The sequence below is a fragment of the Haliotis rufescens genome, unplaced genomic scaffold (assembly GCF_023055435.1).
Source record: "Haliotis rufescens isolate VD_foot unplaced genomic scaffold, xgHalRufe1.0.p SCAF_3, whole genome shotgun sequence".
NCBI classification, from domain to species: Eukaryota; Metazoa; Mollusca; class Gastropoda; order Lepetellida; family Haliotidae; genus Haliotis; species Haliotis rufescens.
The window spans coordinates 6,175,558-6,195,847 of NW_025964001.1; the positions used below are offsets into that span (position 1 = coordinate 6,175,558).

Below are 20,290 nucleotides of genomic sequence, written 5' to 3' on the forward strand. Positions count from 1 at the left end.
AATTCCTCGCTCTAGTGTTTACATTTTCAACCAAAACCCCAGAGGCGTGTTTTATCCAATACTTAGGTTTGTTATCGCGAGTTTTACGTGGTGCTTCCCAAGAGAAGTGTGTTGAGCAAGTACATGAAGACATGGATTTCGAAGATTATATTAAACATTAGCATGTAGTAAAACCGTGAAAAATCAATATAAATCTCAGTTTCACTACATGTACCTTTCAAGAATGCAGTGCCAGCGCTTCCTATAATTTTAAGCTATTATGGCACAATGGTTCATTGTCAGCGTACGAGATGACCTTATGTCAGCGTAAACTTTCCAACATTCTACATCTCTGGGAACACCAACCGCCAAAACAGCTTTTTTGTAAATATCAATATTACCGAGTTCCCAAGTGGTAATCTATCCTATATTTTAATGTCAGTAGCTATAGCCTCAGGGCCACAAAGAATCCCAGCTCCCAAGGTCACTCATCATTAATTGTTTAAAAGCATCTTCCCTATAAAGTTTTGCAGTTAACTGATGGTTGTGATCACAATTAATCAATTTGACATCAACGTTTCCTAGTCTCAGATTTGTTAGTACCAGTCAATATTTAATAGCTTTTCACAGTGAAATCATGGCTCTGAAATTTCTTTTTATTGTTGGGGGGATAGGGCAGGTGGTGGTAGGGAAGGTTGTTATTGGTACAGTGTTTGATAATTCATGTAAAATGAATCCGAAAATGAGACATGTGATTTGACCTTTATTGTAACAGTGAGTAGTTACTCGGATATTCGGTGTCGTGTATGGGGCTTTAATTACGAGATGAGCAAAGCTAGTGCCTTCATCATGCAGCTCGTTTGTACAATTAGTCGGCGTATGTCATTAACCACATGTTCATGTTAATCAGACTGGGAATGTGACCCGGTTTTGTGGTGCCTGGTGCCTAATTAATACACGGACTGTCTGGCGTGTGTTGTCAATTAGTCGAAAGCTGACGAAAGGTGAGGCGTTTGATTACTGCGCGGGCGCGTTCAACCAACGTTGCCCATTTTGTCAGGTGAGGTGAAATGGGGTTTAACGTTGCGTTCAAGAGTGTGTGCGTGCGTGCGTGCGTGCGTATTGTGTGTGTATGTGTGTCTGCGTGTGTGTTACATCAGAAATGCACTTCTATTTTATATGTACTTGAGCACTGCAATGTAGTTGAACCTCATTGTGTCAAACTTGTATGTCTCTAATTCACCTTCCGGTCCCTAGCAAATTCATTTTTATTTACCATAATTTATGATCAGATTTCGAATTCACGGTTGTTTCGAAATGAGTTGGGAGTCCATTGTTTCCAAAATCAGCCTAAAAGTGCCCTGAATACTCTAACAGTTAAGAAATAACGTTCAACTACCCGCAGTCGCCAAATCGCCACAGTCAGTTTTGCCACTGATTTGGTTGACGCTGTTCCTCTATGACTCGAAGGAAGATCCTTTTTGGTCCTTTTTTCCTGACTCGCTGACGCACCACTCACTCACTCACTCCACACCGAATATAATTATCTTAATTAAAATCGGAACGGGTGTTGTGACAAGTGATAACAGTTAACATGTGTAATCGGACACGAATCGCTGCCTATCTGTTTACTACAGTCCGTTTGAAGCCAAATGAGAACGATGAGTTGCAAAATAACTCAAAATCGGAATTGATTGTGTCACTGAATGTCACAACTATAGGTGGGGCTGATGCTTGCTGAAGTCCATCACGTGACCAGTATCTTGACTCTATCTCGTTGACGACTTTAGTAACGCAACGCTGCCATGTCTCCACTGTTATCCGCCTTTCAACATCACGCCATCTAAACGTTGTGTTCAATCGTCCAACGTCACCTCTCGTGGACGCACAACATCTTCAACTTGTTAGGAGATATACTAATAAGAGCTTTTGAAACACGTTTCAAGTATTTATTAATGGCATGAAATGGTTTTCCTCTTTCTGCTTCACATTGAGGTAAATCATACATTAAAAAAAAATCATCTGTTTCACATCAGCGCATCTTGTCAACCACAACGACGCATACTATGCAGCACGTGCAATACGTGTTTGCGCTGTTCCTCCTAACGTTGTCCTCCCTCCGTCAACTTGTGCATATAACAACATTTTCCAATGATGGGAATAAAAATAACAAACATCAGATATTGTTGGGTACAGGGTACTCATTGCCATGTACCCTATTGACATTTGATTACTATTCCCGATTTTGAGTTATTCTGCAATTCATCGTTCTCATTTGGAGCCCATCGTGTACACATCATGTCGGGACCGCCTCCGTGGCCTCGTGGTTGAGCGTCCGCCCGGAGAGTGGAAGATCCGGGGTTCGATCTCGACCGCGTCATACCAAAAGACGTTAAACGATGGTACTTGTTGTTACCCAGTCTGGCGCTCGGCATAAAGCAGCTTAAACCAGGACTGGTCAATATACTGTGTCTGAGGGAGGTATTCATGTTCAACTGCGGCATGGAATCTCAGTGGGCTAGCACTATAAATCGGCATTAGTCCGGACGATTACAAGCAGCCACACACACGTGCATACACGTCGCTATGTAAGTGCAATAATACTGTACGCGACATAAACAACATTTCACCCCACCTCCTTATTAAAGGGGAAGTGTACACGCAAAAATCACTTTCTTTCTTTTTCTAAACAAAACGCAATTTTAGAATTAGTTAGTATCTGTGTTTGAAAATATAAACTCATTTTTTTCACAGTGAAAGTAGGAAGTAGAGTGAAAATGATATGCTGTTATGAGGCCTTCGTTTTTCGAGCTAAACAGGCCTGAGTTATCCCCCTTAGATTATGACGTAATTGGTGCCAATTCAACTGGGTCCCTGTCTATTCTCAACGCAAAAGATATCAAGTACCAGTTTGCGGTAAAACAACATGGCCTACGACACACTCCGGCGCAGTGGTGACTCAGCATAACACTATTCTGGCTGGCATCTGAGACGCTAGAATCAACACCTGTACCTACACCACGTGAAGCGGCTCTAACAAAGCATGATGACGTCATAATGTTTATCAATTGGCACCAATGACGTCATATTGCAAGGGGCATAAGCCATGGAGTTTTTGTTATGGAAATAGAATACTTGGTAAATGTGAAAAATATAAATCGTTTTAATGCAAAAAATATGTTAATTAATTGTGTTAAATTTTTATATTTTTGTCTATGACACTACTAGGTTAACACTTTTGATGTGGAAAAAGTACAAGTAAAATAGGTTCATTTCCATGTGAACTTGCCCTTTAACGAGATAATCAAATAACCGTTTACATATATGGCATTAACGAATTACAAATTGGGAATTAATCCATCGATATCATACGTCCTTTGACTGGCAACCATATGGAGATCCTGAACAGTATTCCTGTACCAACTGCCCACGTAGCTGTGACATTTATCAAAACGAGACCAATGTCATGTACTCCCAAGGGAGCTGAGAATCACGGTCAAGAGGACACTGATGCATTCATCCGGGTAATAACTCAGCGCTTTGAGCTAGTTTTAGTGTGTGGATTTGGCGCATGATAAATATACACTTTATTATTGTATAAGGAAATTTCCAAAAGATACATAGACATTATATATATATATATATATATATATATATATATATATATATATATATATATATAGAGATAAACATTAGAAAGGGTGATGCTTCACTTTTGTCAAGTGCATACTTTCAGGTCTGTAATTTTATTGGGTTTTGTAGCTAAACCTGTATTTTATTCATAGGCCAAAAGGCCTCATTCAGTCTTCGTCATCGCTATATTTTGCCTAACACGTTCATGCTGAATTAATAGCATTAACTCTGACACAAGCCCTGACGCACGATAGATAGGTGCATCAATACTGACTGACAATGTAATCTTCTGACTGTTTCAGCTACACGGGAAAACAAACAGTTCCTACAGTGACTGCATTCTACAGTGTAGTTTGCATAATATGTGTGAATGGATCCTAGCAACAAAGTCTAATACAAGACAGGATTGACGTATTCCAGTTGGATCATTTCAAGGTACTTGCATAATCCACATGTACCTGCTGCGCATTTGCTATTGACATTAACAAGGTATAATTAAGTACCTGCTTGAGGACTGATACCTGTCATTGATCAGCTCAACACCAATAGGAACATCATTATTTTGTCATAAGAACCTCATTTTCATTAGGTCTGTCTTCTCATTTCCCTGGTAAACCGACGGTGGTGAATGCGTCTGTTTGTCTCGCTACGGCTTATACAGAAGCAAGGCGTGAAGGTCCAGAATATAGTCCAACAATTGGACACTGAGTATGTCCCGAGAGCCGTTTTCATCATACGCTGAACCCATGTAAGTCCGACAACGACAAATCGATTAAGGCTACAGTGTATGTTATAACGTGACAATCAACAGTCAAGAAAAAAACAAGATCAATTTTATTCTACTCAAATAATTAGACGTCCCGTAGAGCGTGAGAAAGATCAAGCTGTTTGTCCAGGATGATGCAAATTGATAGCAGGACATGTGTGTGATGTCGGCCAAGTGTCTGGTGTACCTTGCACTAACCATCATACTGCAAGGAAACAGATCGGAAACAACCGAGTTGCTTAATGTAGGTAAGTACTTTTTTTATCTTGGGAGATAAACAACATGTATTACAGGAACTGAACAATAGATAGCTCAAAGATTAATGCTGATTTAAGTCAATGTGCCATCTGTTTTACAGTTATTAAAAGGTCGACTGTAAAAGACGTGATTTAATGGTTATTATTTTCAAATGAAATGATCAAAATACTTTACAAACTCAGTATTTCAGAAACAAGTACACAATCGCACGCATCATTGCAATTTTGTACGTGAATTACAGAATTTGCCTTCTGTACTTTAATACAGCTAATGTAGGCGAAATGTTGTTTGGTATTCTATGAGATTCCAAGGCTGCACAACAACATTAACGTGTAATTAATTATACTTGCATTGCAACATAAAATTACACAATATAATGGTTTTCAGGATGTGACAGGAAAAAAATATAATTTTAACTTTGATTCAACCATGAATTGGATATTTACACGATTCTGATTGGTCAATCAGAATCTACTAAATCACAATAAACCCCCTCATATTGAAACAGCTGGTTTGACGGTCGCATCACCGCGGAAGCTAATATTCATAGAATAGTACTTTTTTTCATTCATTGTCGGTAGGCATATTTAAATAATTATATCTACAATTACAGGTTACAAAATGCACAGATGTGGTTACTACAATATTCAAAGGATGTGTGGCAATTCCTTTCGTGCAGAAAACACGACAATCTCAAAAGAGAATGTATTTACGTTTCGGAGAGAACAGAGACCTTGGAATTTGGCGCTTTTCTATATACGACTGTGACGTCATATCTTTTGCGTCACAACGAGTGATATGACGTTATAATGTTGACGTGCGGTGAAGAACGAAAGCCTTGCAAAGCTTGCTTAGTTTTCTTTAGGGTTGCCTACCTCACGTTAGCTTACCAAGTTGCCGTGCTTATATGCTTTCATTGCTTTTCATGTGTTCGAGTGAAGTATTACGGTGTTAACAAACTGCTTGAGTATATTCAGCGCGATATTTTGTTTACAGGCTGTTGTCGGTGATTCCGTAATTCAGATCGACAACCCACTCAAAACACTGGACTCAATCCATGCCGCCACACTCAGTATATTTGCTAACACCGAAGAGATTGCGTTTTATTTAGTCATGGTAGAATGTGGATAACCATACTGTGTTTTCAATGAAGAGCTAGGTTACCTGTAGATTTAACCGCGCTAAATTTAACAGTTGATACCTCACGCTGCGCATTCGGTTCCAAATTCAATTAAGCGGGGTTAAATCTACAGGTAACCTAGCTCTTCATTGCAAACAAAGTATGTTTATCTTCTAAATAATCCAGGAGTGTATAAGGCACCGAGGGAGAGAGACCACAGGTTTTCAAAAAAACAAAACATTATGTGACCCAGAAATAAATGGCAAAAGTAAATGGTCTTAAGGTTATGCCACGTATAGGTAACTTTAAAAATGAAATTGTACGGCTGCGCCATTCACGGAAAAGAATACCACCCCAGCCTTTTTTACCCAGGCCTCACCCAACACTCAACACACGCCAATATCACGTAGTCCGTATGCCGCCCAAGAACAACAGTTCAATAAATAGTGCTACCAATTAATGTTCATCATGTATTTATTATTACAAAATGGGAATATGGAAATAATGATTATTCCCCACCATGATTGAAGAGGTTCCAGTTCGCATAGAAACTATACATATGTTCTTCTAGCAAGTGTCCTTCCTTGCTGATGGTGCGTCCTTGATTGATATATTCCATATCACTAGGCAATGTATGAAAGCAAAAGACTGATCAATGCAACTTGGCGGGTAAATAGATAAGTGCTTGTGTACAAAGTCCTAATGATGCGAAAAAAGATGAGTGTTGTTGGCTTTGTGCACTTTCCACAAATCACACACACGGAATGCATGTATTATTCTATCGTTCAAGGTTCCAAGACAAAGACAAAAGATTTTGTTGATCTCCCTAAGACGGGTTCTATCCTTTACACACGAATATAGGCTTTGGATTGGCTGAGACCCACTCTATTACACATTCGCAAAAGCTTTAACCACTATACTACCCCATTGCTGCGATGGGCAGCCCCCGCTTGCATGTAAGGTGCATTTCTTACGTTACCCGTTCGAATTGTCGAACTGTTGGCATTACCTACCGCAATTTTGTATATTGAATTAATCATGTAAGACGCCCTTCTCCGGATATTTACCATATGTTCAGAATGAAAAAGATCTCGGGGGACTACCTCTAAGTTTATTTTCTGCTGTCTGCTTTTTTTCGATAAACGTGAAGAATGAACCAGGTGGAAATATGCCTTACTGTGATACAGTTTCTGATTCGGACCAAACATGCATGCATAAGACAACCTGCAATATAATAAGTTGTGCGGTAAGATCGATTCGTTGTCCCTCGGGTGATATGGGTTGGCATACCCTCTATGTTAATATATGTTCGGGGAAATGTGCATCCGTGAGCGTGTGAAGGCGGAGCCCTGCTTACTGTACATTTATTAACTGTATTGTAGTGTCCTAAACAGAAAACTACAAATGTGGACAGAACTTAACTACGTACTCCATGATGCACATACGGATTCCTACAAACGATATCTACTATCGACCGCGTCCAGACGCTAACATCATTTATAGAAAATAGAAAAAGAAAAAAGAAAAAGCTAACGACTATGTAAATAGGCATATTTAATAGCGGTATTGAAGGCACCATGTCAACTGCCTTGCAATGATTATACGAGTACGTTAAATGCAGTGTTCGAACAAATGGTTTCTTTGCTCCCTGGTTCACGGTAAATCGTGGTTTAAAACAAGGGTGGTTGTTATCTCCATTGCTTTTTATTTTTTTCACAGAAAAATTGTTACATGCTCTCAGCAGTCTTAATATTGGTGTAACTTGAGACAACTTTAATATTGCAGCATTAGCATATGCGGATGATTTAGCGTTACTAGCTGAGAATGAAGCTGGTCTTAAGCTTAGTTCACTGTTAGATGTTCTACATACATGGTGTTGCTCAAAGAAGACAGAGATCAATAAGGAAAAGTGTAAAATTGTCCATTTTGGAAACATGTCTGTCATACAGACGAAGCATGTTTTTAATGTTAGAAATATGGTTTTGGACATTGTTAGTAAGTATTATTATCTTGATCTACTGTTTACAGACCACTTAGATTTTACTGCAATTGTACGTGTTGTAGCGAAGTCTGCTAATGGGGCTTTGGGCTTGCTAATTTCCAATGTTAAGACCATATATACATTTCCAGGTATACTTTTCCAAACCAATTCCAAATTGGACGATAGTATGGTGTGGACAGTTCTTGACCACGGGGTGGGTAATTATGATGTATCAGCAATAATTACTGTACATCGCAAAGCTGTTAGATTTTATTTGGGACTCGGTAAATATGCCACTAATGTCCAATAAATGGGGATAATACCGCTTATTGTTAGAAAATGGAAAAGTGTAGCTAGACAATGGTGTCGCCTTAAGAATATGCCGAGGTTAAACAAACATGTGCTTAACTGGGCTGATAGGTACGGTGTAAATGGTTGTAAAAAAATGAACAGTAGTTTAATTAGAAGTTTAGTCATATGGATTTAGGACAACTATAGATTATAGATAAATCTTTTTGTGTACACAGGTAGAACAGTGGTGTATGAATGGGTATGTTACCCGTTGGAGTGTAATGTTAAGAAAGGCAGAGGGGCGAAATGGGCTTAATAAACTGAGAGTGTACCGATGTTACAAGCAAGTATATGGGACAGAAGACTATGCTTAAAAAAAGATTCCCAGAAACTTTAGATCGGCACAAGCCAAGTTTAAGTGTGATGTGGCTCTCGTTCCAGTAGAAACTGGTCGGTATGAAGGTATACCTAGCCTGTCCAAAATAGAAAGTGTTTTCACTTCAGTTATAATTACAGCGTAGAAGACGAGGTTCATGTTTTGTTTCACTGCGTATTATATGATGATATCAGGGCAACTCTTTTTGATGAATGTATAGTTCTCAGTATAAGTATAAGTCTCAGAATTGTTAAGATAAACCTGATATCGATAAACGTTGTTTTATATTCAGTGATGCCAGTGTGTGTTTTATACTTACCAAACTTTATTACTTACTTTATTTAATCTTTTATATGGATCACGTTTACTATATGATCCTTACAGCATATCTGTACGCATTTTATAATAATGTTTCTCTCATAATTCTATTGAATATTTCCGTACATTCTATGAATGTTTATTTGTTGCACAGAAGTGTGACATTAATAAACTATTGTCTGTCTGTCTGTATTAGGAAAGGGGCGAGCTTCGCCGATTGCTGCGCCCATATACCCTGATACAGGGTTACATGTTGTATACAATAATTTCAATTTCTATTAAGACAATAACAAAACAATGAAATGGTAACTATAAATTCATATTTAATTTTGGTTATGTGTTCTGCTTTCTCATGCATTAGAAAAGAATGGCATCAGATTATTTAACTCGTTATACGAGTGAGTTGACAGTACTCGTGAAAGTATTTTATACTGCAAGGTACATATCCTGATGTGATCGAAAACAGGTTATAAACGTAACACGGTATATTTCTGTTAAACTGTTAAAACTTCTAGTAAGAGCAAATACGTTCATTTTTCGTGACTATGATATAGCCTCTGAGAGCATTTCCAACGCTTAGGAAAAGTCATTTAAATATTTTCTATCTGCTTTTACCAGGCACTTACTATCTGAACTGCAAGTTAAACACCTCTTCACAATGTCGAAACTTATTCATTTTTGTTGTTGTTTGTTTGTTGTTTAACGCTGCACTCAGCAATATTCCAGCTATATGACAGCGGTCTGTAAATAATCGAGTTAGGACCAGACGTTCATAAGCATCGATCTACGCAATTGGGATTGATGACATGCATCATCCAAGTCAGCGAGCCTGACCGCACTTCCCGTTAGTTGCCTCTTACGACAAGCATAGGTTTGCTGAAGACTTATTCTAACCCGGGTCTTCACGGGGGTATTTTTGTTATGCGAAAAACGTCTCTTGTCAGCGGGATTAGAATCCGCACAGTCAAAACTAACGAATGTAGTCTTTTACCACGGCGACATGGAATTAACCGTTTAATATCTATTATCGTCAAGACTAATAGTAAATCCGATTATAAAGGGAGGTACTTGCATATGTTATCAGTGTGGTACTCTATACATTGAACGTTGTTTAATTTGTTCGGTTTTCGGTAAAAGAACGAATAGATGGACAAACACTATTTATCTCTTGATCAGGGCCCATCAGCATGGGCAAGTTTTATCAACGTGATTGATAAATGAGAGCAAGTAAGTCAAATGTGGATATCACACTTGCCCCAGGGCATGCATTTTACTATATTAGTCGTCAAAAAGCAAGCTGAATTTGTTTCACGCGCGTCACGTTTGAGCGACTCATCGCGCTCTCCGGGCTAATCAAATCTTTTAAGTGATGCAAAAAAACGTTCGTGCCTTGGATTCTAACCATTTCAAGATCTGTTATTGGCGTTAAAATATATATCCAGTGAGATTTGTTTTAGAATTAGAACAAAATAAACAAATGATAGCTTTAGAAATGTTCTTATCAGAAACTAAAAGGCCTAAAGAGCTGACACTACAAGAACAGACGTTGAACTACAATGTAACTTTTATTACACGGAATAAAACAATCCCATAAAAGTAGAATTTATTCATGTCTATTTTAACTACCATAGTGTGTTTATCTTGCTAACCGACACATGCGCATGTGTCTGTATCGCGTCTCTTATCTGATGATTGTTGGCTGGAATCCGGGTTCAAACTGATCATGCTCCTTATAAATAATTTGTCAGCGGCACACCCCTGATGATTGGTTTTACCAAGTGGATAGTCTTCAACGCGAATTATTTTGGACGATCCACCCACACACAGCTGACATGCCCTCATGTCACCAAACTAGCTACTCAATGTCAACACTACGGGTATTTTCACATTATGTCTCTGGTATTACACTCACTCACCATCATGTACAAAGACATGTGGAATGACAATGGGGAACCTACGAAACCATCAAAATTAGAACTAAACAGATCGTTGCGTATTGTTTTCTTAATATTGTTATAAGCACTTCCTGTTACTTGTTTGTTCACGTTAATTACTCAGTTACACTTAATTTTAGAATGAATGCTGGAAATCCTTTCTGCGTAACCATTCCGTGTAACCATAGAGGTACGTGTGTACTGAAAAGAGTCCCACTATAGCAACAGTGCTAGTTTACTGAACACACAACGTTAAATTGTCTAAATCTAAATCGACCCCGATTGTACGGATCCACTCGCACTCTCTCTGCCTTAAACATGCACTTCACCACCTGCCGTGCACTAAGGGTATATTATTCTTGTGTTTAAAGTAAATATGTTTCATGGGAAACGCATATTCGATGTCGCACTGGCATGAGAAGCATTACATAACAAAGTCACTTGTAATACACGAACACACACACGCCTATCACTGTTTAATAATACCATACTTTGCACAAAAAGTCACTCATTTTAAACGATTGCGCTTTTCATTTTAAAAGGTATTATTTGTGTAATGATGATACTGGAAAATGTAATTACTAACATGGAAGATGGATGATGTGTCCATTTTACTCGGACTTTAGATTTGTAAAACGAAGACGTCACGACATGATGCGTTTGTGTTATGGAGGTATTTTATATTAATGCTAGGGGTAGGAGATTTCATCCTTTCATCCATGAAAGTACGACACTTATATTTCTCCAACGAATGCAACCTATTCACGACCCGGGACCAATGGTGTCACAGTCGTTTGAGGCGTTGCAATAAGCCGGACAGACTTGCGTCCAGGAGGATTCGCCCTGATTTTGTGGATTCTCACAACTATCCCCGAGATCGTGGATTTCACCAAAGTGATAATATTAAATAGTAAACATGAATATCGTCATGGCTATGTTCTCATCTAGTTATGTGTTTCCTGAATATAGTTTTGGTTATATTCTCATCAACGTATGTGTTTCCTGAATATAGTTTTGGTTATATTCTCATCTATTTATGTGTTTCCTGAATAGAGTCTTGTTATATTTTTATCTATTTATGTGTTTCCTGCATACAGTCTTGGTTATATTCTCATCTCGTTATGTGTTTCCTGAATACAGTCCTGGTTATATTCTCATCAACGTATGTGTTTCCTGAATACAGTCTTGGTTATATTCTCATCTATTTATGTGTTTCCTAAACATAGTCTTGGTTATATTCTCATCTATTTATGTGTTTCCTGACAATAGTCTTGGTTATATTCTCATCTAGTTATGTGTTTCCTGACAATAGTCTTGGTTATATTCTCATCTTTTTATGTGTTTCCTGAATATAGTCTTGGTTATATTCCCATCTAATTATGTGTTTCCTGAATACAGTATTGGTTATATTCGCATCTGCTTATGTGTTTTCTGAATACAGTTTTTGCTATATTCTCATCTAGTTATGTGTTTCCTGAATCGTCTTGGTTATATTCCCATCTAGTTATGTGTTTCCTGAATACAGTCTTGGTTATATTCTCATCTGCTTATGTGTTTCCTGAATACAGTTTTTGCTATATTCTCATTTAGTTATGTGTTTCCTGAATCGTCTTGGTTATATTCCCATCTAGTTATGTGTTTCCTGAATACAGTTTTTGCCATATTCTCATCTAGTTATGTGTTTCCTGAATACAGTTTTTGCTATATTCTCATCTAGTTATGTGTTTCCTGAATCGTCTTGGTTATATTCCCATCTAGTTATGTGTTTCCTGAATACAGTCTTGGTTATATTCTCATCTGCTTATGTGTTTCCTGAATACAGTTTTTGCTATATTCTCATTTAGTTATGTGTTTCCTGAATCGTCTTGGTTATATTCCCATCTAGTTATGTGTTTCCTGAATACAGTTTTTGCCATATTCTCATCTAGTTATGTGTTTCCTGAATACAGTTTTTGCTATATTCTCATCTAGTTATGTGTTTCCTGAATACAGTTTTGGTTAAATTCTCATATACTTATGAGTTTCCTGAATAGTCTTGGTTATATTCTTATCTATTTATGTGTTTCCTGAAAACAGTCTTGGTTATATTCTTAGCTACCTATTTATTTTATGTTGACTTTTAAAATAGTGTATGCTCATAATGAGTATTGTTCATTTAATTATTTTTTTTACGAATATAGACATATATTTCTTGTTGAAATACAAAACAGGTTTATGTCTTTGTCGTGACTGAGTTATGCAACTTCAGACCATAAGAACATGCATTATCAACTCCATGCCAACGCAGTATCACGTGACCAAACTGACATGCACATAAGTAGGATCGATATTATAAACAAATGATCGTTTAATGCCATGTTACCTGTTTTCAGTTTCCTTCCTGAACAGGGCATGTAACCCTTTTCAAAACGTTCACTGAGGAGCTCTCAACGGTTGTTAATCGGAGTTTACTGCACACTGTACAAGCACTTATACTGTACAGAAACAAGTCAACCTGCGTTTCATTGTATGAGTGAGAAGCGTGTCACCTTGCAAGCTTGGTTTGTGACAAGCATCGAGTAATGTTGACATTGTTATAACATTATCAGGTAAACATCGTTTAAGTTTAAAACACTTCTGCAATAAACTAGGGGTATAAGAGCCATTGAATTGTTTGAATTGATTATTGTACACGTTCAAACAAATGTTAACACGTATCTTCGCAAGTATCAAGTATCAAATACTCATGTGGCAGCCAGGTCATCAGCTACAATCGGTCGCGGCGACTCAGAAAGGTCAAAAGAAATATTAAAGGTTTAAATGCAATAGTTTTTCTTTTAATGATAAGTGTCCTTCGAGAGAAAATTGCTTACACATGTCACCTTAACTCATTGAGTAGCCCTGCGGGAGTTCTGCGGATTTCAATAAAGACCTTTGCGAAGTGTGCATTTCTAACCGAGGTTGAACAAGTGCTTTCATATTGTGAGAGAACCTATTGGATAATTTGTATTTGGTTTTTGAATGTTTCGAGTGAAATACCATTTCAACGTTCACATCTCAGCCATAAAGTTAAATAAAGTTGGGACGTAGCACCTTACAAATCTTGAAAAGTGTTATTTGTACATTTGTATTCGACTAGATTACTTTGTTACAATGTTTTTCCTGACTCATTCAACAGACACTGTCTTTCATCGTGTCTCGACGATATGCACATGTCTTTCTTGTCCTGGACTGTTATTTCCAGACAGGTAATGCTAAAGGTTAGCCCAGTACGTCCTATAAATCCTGCCACTTACGTCTTACACTGGGACATATTTAGCAGTTTTTATTGCAGTCATACGTACATACGTATCCCGTGGCATTGTATTGGCTAACCAAGCAATTTACTATCCGCTTATGTTTCAATAAAGCGATTTTGTAAGTCACGCCTACCAACTGACTACTTTCGTGGATGGCTGACAATAAAGTCGGCGGGGCTGGTTTTGCATTATTGCGCCGAAGATCTTTTTATTGGTGTCTACTATTCTTTGTGTTAATGAAACCAACTGCAGTCTGTGAACTTATTGTTGGTTTCCTTTTATACGTTAATAACAGTGCGTGTATTTATAGTCAATTCTTAAATTTCAGCAGAGGAATCAGATAATGTACAACCTGTGTCCTGTTTCAGTTCTACTTGAGGGTCAGAACGAGCCTGGCACCAATGTCCAATGCCTGGAATCCGCACTTTTCACATGGACTTGCCAGGCATGGAAGATTGTATCTACCGAAATCGACGTCAGACATCCGTTTTCGTTGGTTTCCACGCGTATGTTTTCAAGTTCATACATAAAAAGAGAATGTTAGATTAACGCAATGCTTAGGGCATGTACTATCTTATATACCGCCATATACATATACACGTCAACGCTGAAAGCAAATACATAACGTGTGCAGATGTGGGTTGTTAGTGTCTCATATGTCGTCGAATCGAACCAGTATGTTTCCTTTGATATGTCAAAGTACATTTGAGATGAATTCGTATGCAATTTTAGTGCAACCACATGCTATTCATTTTAATATTACTTAATATAATATGGAATATAAGCATGAAATATATTTTGGGGGAAATTGTGTAATATGGTATAAAGGTGGGCTACATCAATTATTTGATCACAACTACTTTCAGAGGTGTCATCAATGATGGAGAGGGCCTATGCCATCCTCACGCCATCATTCATGTGCAGCTTCCTGCATTATCAGATGCGGCATTTCTCACTAACCACAGACGTTGTATGCTTTGACGTAGACACTAATAGGACAACAGGAGAAGCTTGTGATATTACTTTCCATCTTCCCGAAACATACATCTACACCGTCCTGAAGCCACTTCTCATCAAGCTCAACTGGGATTCGCTTATCATCCTCAGTGATGAAGAACACGGTAAGGACACCTCACCATAGCTCCATATTATACTCAGTTTCTAGTGTGCGGAATTTCATTACATATTGGAAGGCTACATACTGCCGTGGATCTTGCAGGTAAGAACAGGACCCACTTGCACAAAGCAATCTTATCTCTAACATGATCGTAGCTCCCATACTTTAACATAGGCTTACACTAGTCTTTGCGCTAAGATCACTTTGTGCAAGTGGGTCCTGTTCTTACCCGCAATATCCTTGGTACCATTATGCCGATTCTAAGAGGCGACTTAATTGCTCGGATTGTCATATTCGATGACTTGGTTGATAGATGTCGTCGCATCCATAAGGTATCGATCATTCGTCATAACATCAATTACAGGCCGCCATCAAACTGCTGTAATATTTCTGAATTCGGCATTAAATAAACAAACATTATTTATATTAAATGGCGTGTAGCCCAGGTGACAAAGCGTTGGATCGCCACGCCGAAGATCCGGAATCGATTCTTAACATGGTACAGTGTGTGAAACCTATCCCGTCGTGATTTAGCTAAAGTTACGTTAAATCATACTTAATAAATGTTGCAATACACCAGACGTTGCTTACCTTAACCATGCAGTTCTGAGCTTAACTACGAAGGATTTAAATTACGCCCTTAACATGTTGCATGTGCATATATTTAGTACAATACGTTCAATGATTACATTATTTGAAACAAATGTAATGTACATAACCAGGCAGTATATTTCTGCAGATATCAAAGTGACTTGGTATTCTCTGTTGATGAAAATGGACATCACAACCGTGCTATCATCAAGTCTCTCAAAGTGCTCCACTGCCGACAGTGTGTTAACTATACTGAACCAAATTAAAAACTTCACAATCCTATTTTTTTTACATTTTGACCAGTTATCATTGTAGGCCCTTATTGTGTATTTAAACAGTAATGGCCACGTATTGTCTTCAGATAACACCCGTTTTTTGTGCAGGTGAATCGATCAAAATCATGTGCACAGCACTATAGTGGCAAAAGTGTTTTTTCACGTGCAACTGATCACGTGGCCATAATACCGCACGTGTTTTCAGCCATACGTGTTAGCAGTCATTAACAAAATAAGAAAAACACAAGAAAACAAAAGTCTTTACAGCCATTTGTCATGCCACGCCTTTCAAATGTGCCATGTGAACGTGCCATCGGCATGTTGCAGACGGGAACGTCCGTAGCTGAAGTCGCAAGGACGATGGGTTGTAGTCGACGGACTGTTTATGATTTACAGACGCGTCTACAGCAAACGGGTACAACCGCTGATCGCCCACGGCCAGGTCGACCATGTGTGACGTCAGCTCCGTAACCGATTTTTGATCAACTAGAAATGAACTGTTTAGGGGTAGACTGAGTCGGCAAACTGTTCAAAACCGTCTGAGAACTGCTCACCTTCAAGCACGACGGCCATACTGCGGGCCGATTCTGACTCAATTACACAGATGTCAACGTCAATTGTGGGCACAGCGAAACTTACGATGGACTCAGAGGAATTGGAATCACGTCGTCTTCAGTGATGAATCCCGATTTAATCTTCGATTTGCTGATGGTAGGGCGAGGGTGTGGAGGCGCCGTCATGAACGTTACGCCCAGTGTTGTGTACAGAAAGTTGACAGATTTCGAGGCGGAAGTGTCATGGTGTGGGGTGCTTTCTGTGGCAATGCACGTTCCAGGCTTCTTGTCATCCCTGGCAACCTCAACGCTGCTGCCTACCGCGACCAGGTACTGGCACCAGAACTTCTGCCTTTTATGGCAGCACATGGACCCGGTTTGATCGCATACACGCTACTGAACTTGTGTGCCATCAGATTCTCGTGCTTGGGACTTATGGTTTAAACCGTTGATGTTATTACCGAATACCGTAGGTGCTTTGAGAAAATTATGGTAACCACCGTTTTTTAAAATCCTTCTTTGGACATTAATGATTAAAAATTACCTTCTCTGATACATGTGTCGGTTGTATATCATATATATGATTACTTTTACAAATGTGAAGTTATTAATTTGACTTAGTATATAAGGAATGGTACTCTTTTCTTTGCCATTGTTGAGAAGTGGGAAGCAGAATTCGAGAGTTAAAGTGAGAGACTCGAAGATGATCCAAGATCAGAAACACTCCAACTGTCACCATGATGGAAATGTTGATAAAATACATGATATGATTATGGATGGTGGACGACTCACCACACGTCACAGAGCCAATACAGTAGGCCTCTCTTTCGTCGTTTTGAAGCAGGCCCAAATGATTTTGTTGACCATTGACAATATCACTATGAGCCAGAGACTAAACATCTGTCCAAGCAGTGGAAACATATTACGCCTCGTCTTCCGAGGAAGGCAAAGTCTGTTCAGCTGACAAGGTGATGGCTTCACCTTTCTGGGATTACAAACGAATCCTTTTAGTAGACTACCTCGCGATATCATAGACAATGAAAACTGAAAGTCGTGAAAAACTCACTGAACGGGCGTTCAAGCAGGCCAATGCATTTGCCCGTATGCCCGTTTGCCCGTTGTCGCTGTGGCTGCAATGCAAGACTGTGGCTTTGACCTCATTGAACATCCTCTTTATTCATCAGATTTGGCACCGTCACTTCTTTCCAAAGAAGACTAGTGTCTGGCAAGCAATATGCAAATTTAACGTCCTTTCAGTTGTGGGGAACGTTTTACTCCACCATGAGTATAACCTTCCCAGGCGCTCAAGTTTCGTAAGAAGAAGTGTGCATACCTCGGAGAGGATTATAAACAACAAGAAACTCAATCCATCAAAGGGATCCATCATAGTTAGGCTCAGAACATTTCAGCTACCCCTCGTATGTTACTACTGAATTATAGTAAGTGAGTGAGTATACACGCCGCTCTGCCAAATCAGCTGGAATTTCGTGGCTCGATCGTAGCACCATCAGTGGGTATAACGAGTTACGTCCTTTCTATTCCCCTCCTACATATCTATCAGATTCCATCTCTCATATCAATTTCATTTGCTTCAAATAAAATGGCGGCGCCCAGAAAAGACGATCCGAGCGATAATCAAGTTCTGTATTGTAATAAAAAGGGTCTTACCTCGCAAAATGCACCCAAATCACCTTGGTTAAGAACACGATCAAAATTGGAAAATATCAGTTGACGCCCAGTTTTGCAAATCCTGCAATCGCCCGAAATCTGCACGACATTCGTCGTGTTGTTTACGAACCGGGTGTCGATTTCGTTTCACTATGCAAAGATACGTGTGTCGACTTCGAAATTCCAGTCGAGTTCGGGAAGGGTGGAAACTTGACTTGTATAGTCAGTTAATTAACCTCATTGCTCCTGGAAGATGGCCAAATGAAGGCGGAGACACAATGTATAGACTTCACAGAATGTACCCATGTAGGTTATCGATGTGACGAGCCACCGCGTTCACTATTATGCTAACCCACTGCCAATACTTAATATTAACTGCCGAATATAAAGTTTGATTAAAACTGCAGCTTAGGAAACTATTGTGAATTCTTCTCATTTCCCCCGTTTTCTATTTAGACTATATGTATTTAATTTGAAATTATATATATCACGAGTGCGTTACCTCTAATTTAATTGAACTAGACACTATTAATAACACCTCCTCTTTTTGAATATTTGATCACGCAGTTGTTTACTAATGTCAATGGACAAACATCATGTTTCACTGCAGAGATGGCATCGAAAATAATATTGGATGAGTCATGGGCCGTGGGTGTGAAGACATTGGTGTTCATCATCCCAAGCAACGCCACTGACGAAGAGATTCTGCACCTGCTGTTAAAATCAACAAGCATTGATCCCACCGCTGCCTGGAACTTTCTTATCTTGTGTAATACGTTATGTCTTCAACGAATTCTAAAGCAGGTTAATTTCTGGTTCTATACTATTTCCATATAGCTCAAATTTTATATCGTTTATACATCCGATTGTCGACAGGTTCGTTGATATTTAGCACGTTTCATTTCGCTGGTGATGTTATGTTATTACTAACTATCTTTTTCTCACAAAATGTCCTCTCAGCCTGTCTCTGTAAACACCCTCACTGCAAACACGAAAACGTCGTTTTTTTCCGTATATGGTCATTGGACGGAAAAACGACTAAAAATTCATTAAAATTGATTAATTGGTCAGCGTCTAGAAAGTGTCCAGAAAAGGGTCGAGTTTTTCAAGCGTAAAATGGACGGAAAAACGATGCTTTTTGCTCCGCCTTGTACAACTGTTAACGGCCAATCAGATGGCGCTGGTCCCCCGACGCACGTGATGTCCAAGGCTTCCTTTCGGAAGCTTTAGGTTTCGTATTTCTGGCATGCCTTGCTCTAGTATCTGTCGCGCGCAGTGCAGCGAGATTTGCTGATAAGCTAGTTTTAGGATATGTTACATGTTAATGGAATTCAGACACGCGCCAAGAAGTCAAACGGCTATGTACAGTTACCCCTATCGGATAATGGGTTGTGTTTCATTTGGTTATAACAATAACTAATTTTTTAATGTGAAGTTTACAAGATATACGACTTGGACGCGAGGTCGGTCACATGACGTTCTTCACGTGACTGTATTCTTGAAAAGGCGTAAACACTGACTACTTCCACATTCCTGGGGAAAACCCTTGGAATTCCCTGGTACGAATTCATACAGAAGCGTGGTTGCAAGCCCATTTAAGGATACCCTCGCCACAACCCATCCCAGAGAGAAAAAACACGAAAACAAATCCAAACTGTCGCAATGACAATTTACAGAAATCTATGAATTTACCTTAGTATCTTTTTGACACATCTTCACAATCACCTTTCAATGATCGGCCAATTGATCAGTGATGCCAAAGGCTTGAAATAGCCACAGGTTAATTAACAACTTCGAAAATATCTCCCGTCACGTTTATCGTGTCGGCCATTTTGACGTATTGTACTTGATGTAAATGTATTACGGCGCTCTGTCATTGTAATTGACTTACTGAGGTAATTCTGTAAAAGATCTTCTCATCTAATGAGGATATTGTTTGGAATATATTTCTTGTAAACATACTAAGACATATGTTACTCGCTTTGGGGGGAACTATTTTATTCCGGGGTGGCCCATTAAATCTGGTAGTAAGTCAAGGCACCATGCGTGATCTGTTATTTTATGTGTTTAAATTACGATTTGGGGCGTTAATAAAATACACTGACGCAAGTATATTCTATTCAAATCAATTTGATAATTGAATATGCTTTC

The 20,290-nt window shown here is 38.9% G+C and overlaps 1 protein-coding gene across 1 annotated transcript in view; it reads left to right on the plus strand.

Annotated features, from left to right (window-relative positions):
• Positions 1 to 4,227: 4,227 nt before the first annotated feature.
• The window catches only part of LOC124131796 (glutamate receptor ionotropic, kainate glr-3-like), a 39,831-nt gene continuing 23,768 nt past the window's right edge, over positions 4,228 to 20,290 (plus strand). The window contains exons 1-4 of the mRNA XM_046495265.2: positions 4,228 to 4,626; positions 14,303 to 14,440; positions 14,801 to 15,055; positions 18,750 to 18,943. Of these exons, the coding sequence (XP_046351221.1) occupies positions 4,533 to 4,626; positions 14,303 to 14,440; positions 14,801 to 15,055; positions 18,750 to 18,943 (681 nt within the window). The 5' untranslated portion in view covers positions 4,228 to 4,532. The remainder of the gene's footprint in view (positions 4,627 to 14,302; positions 14,441 to 14,800; positions 15,056 to 18,749; positions 18,944 to 20,290) is intronic.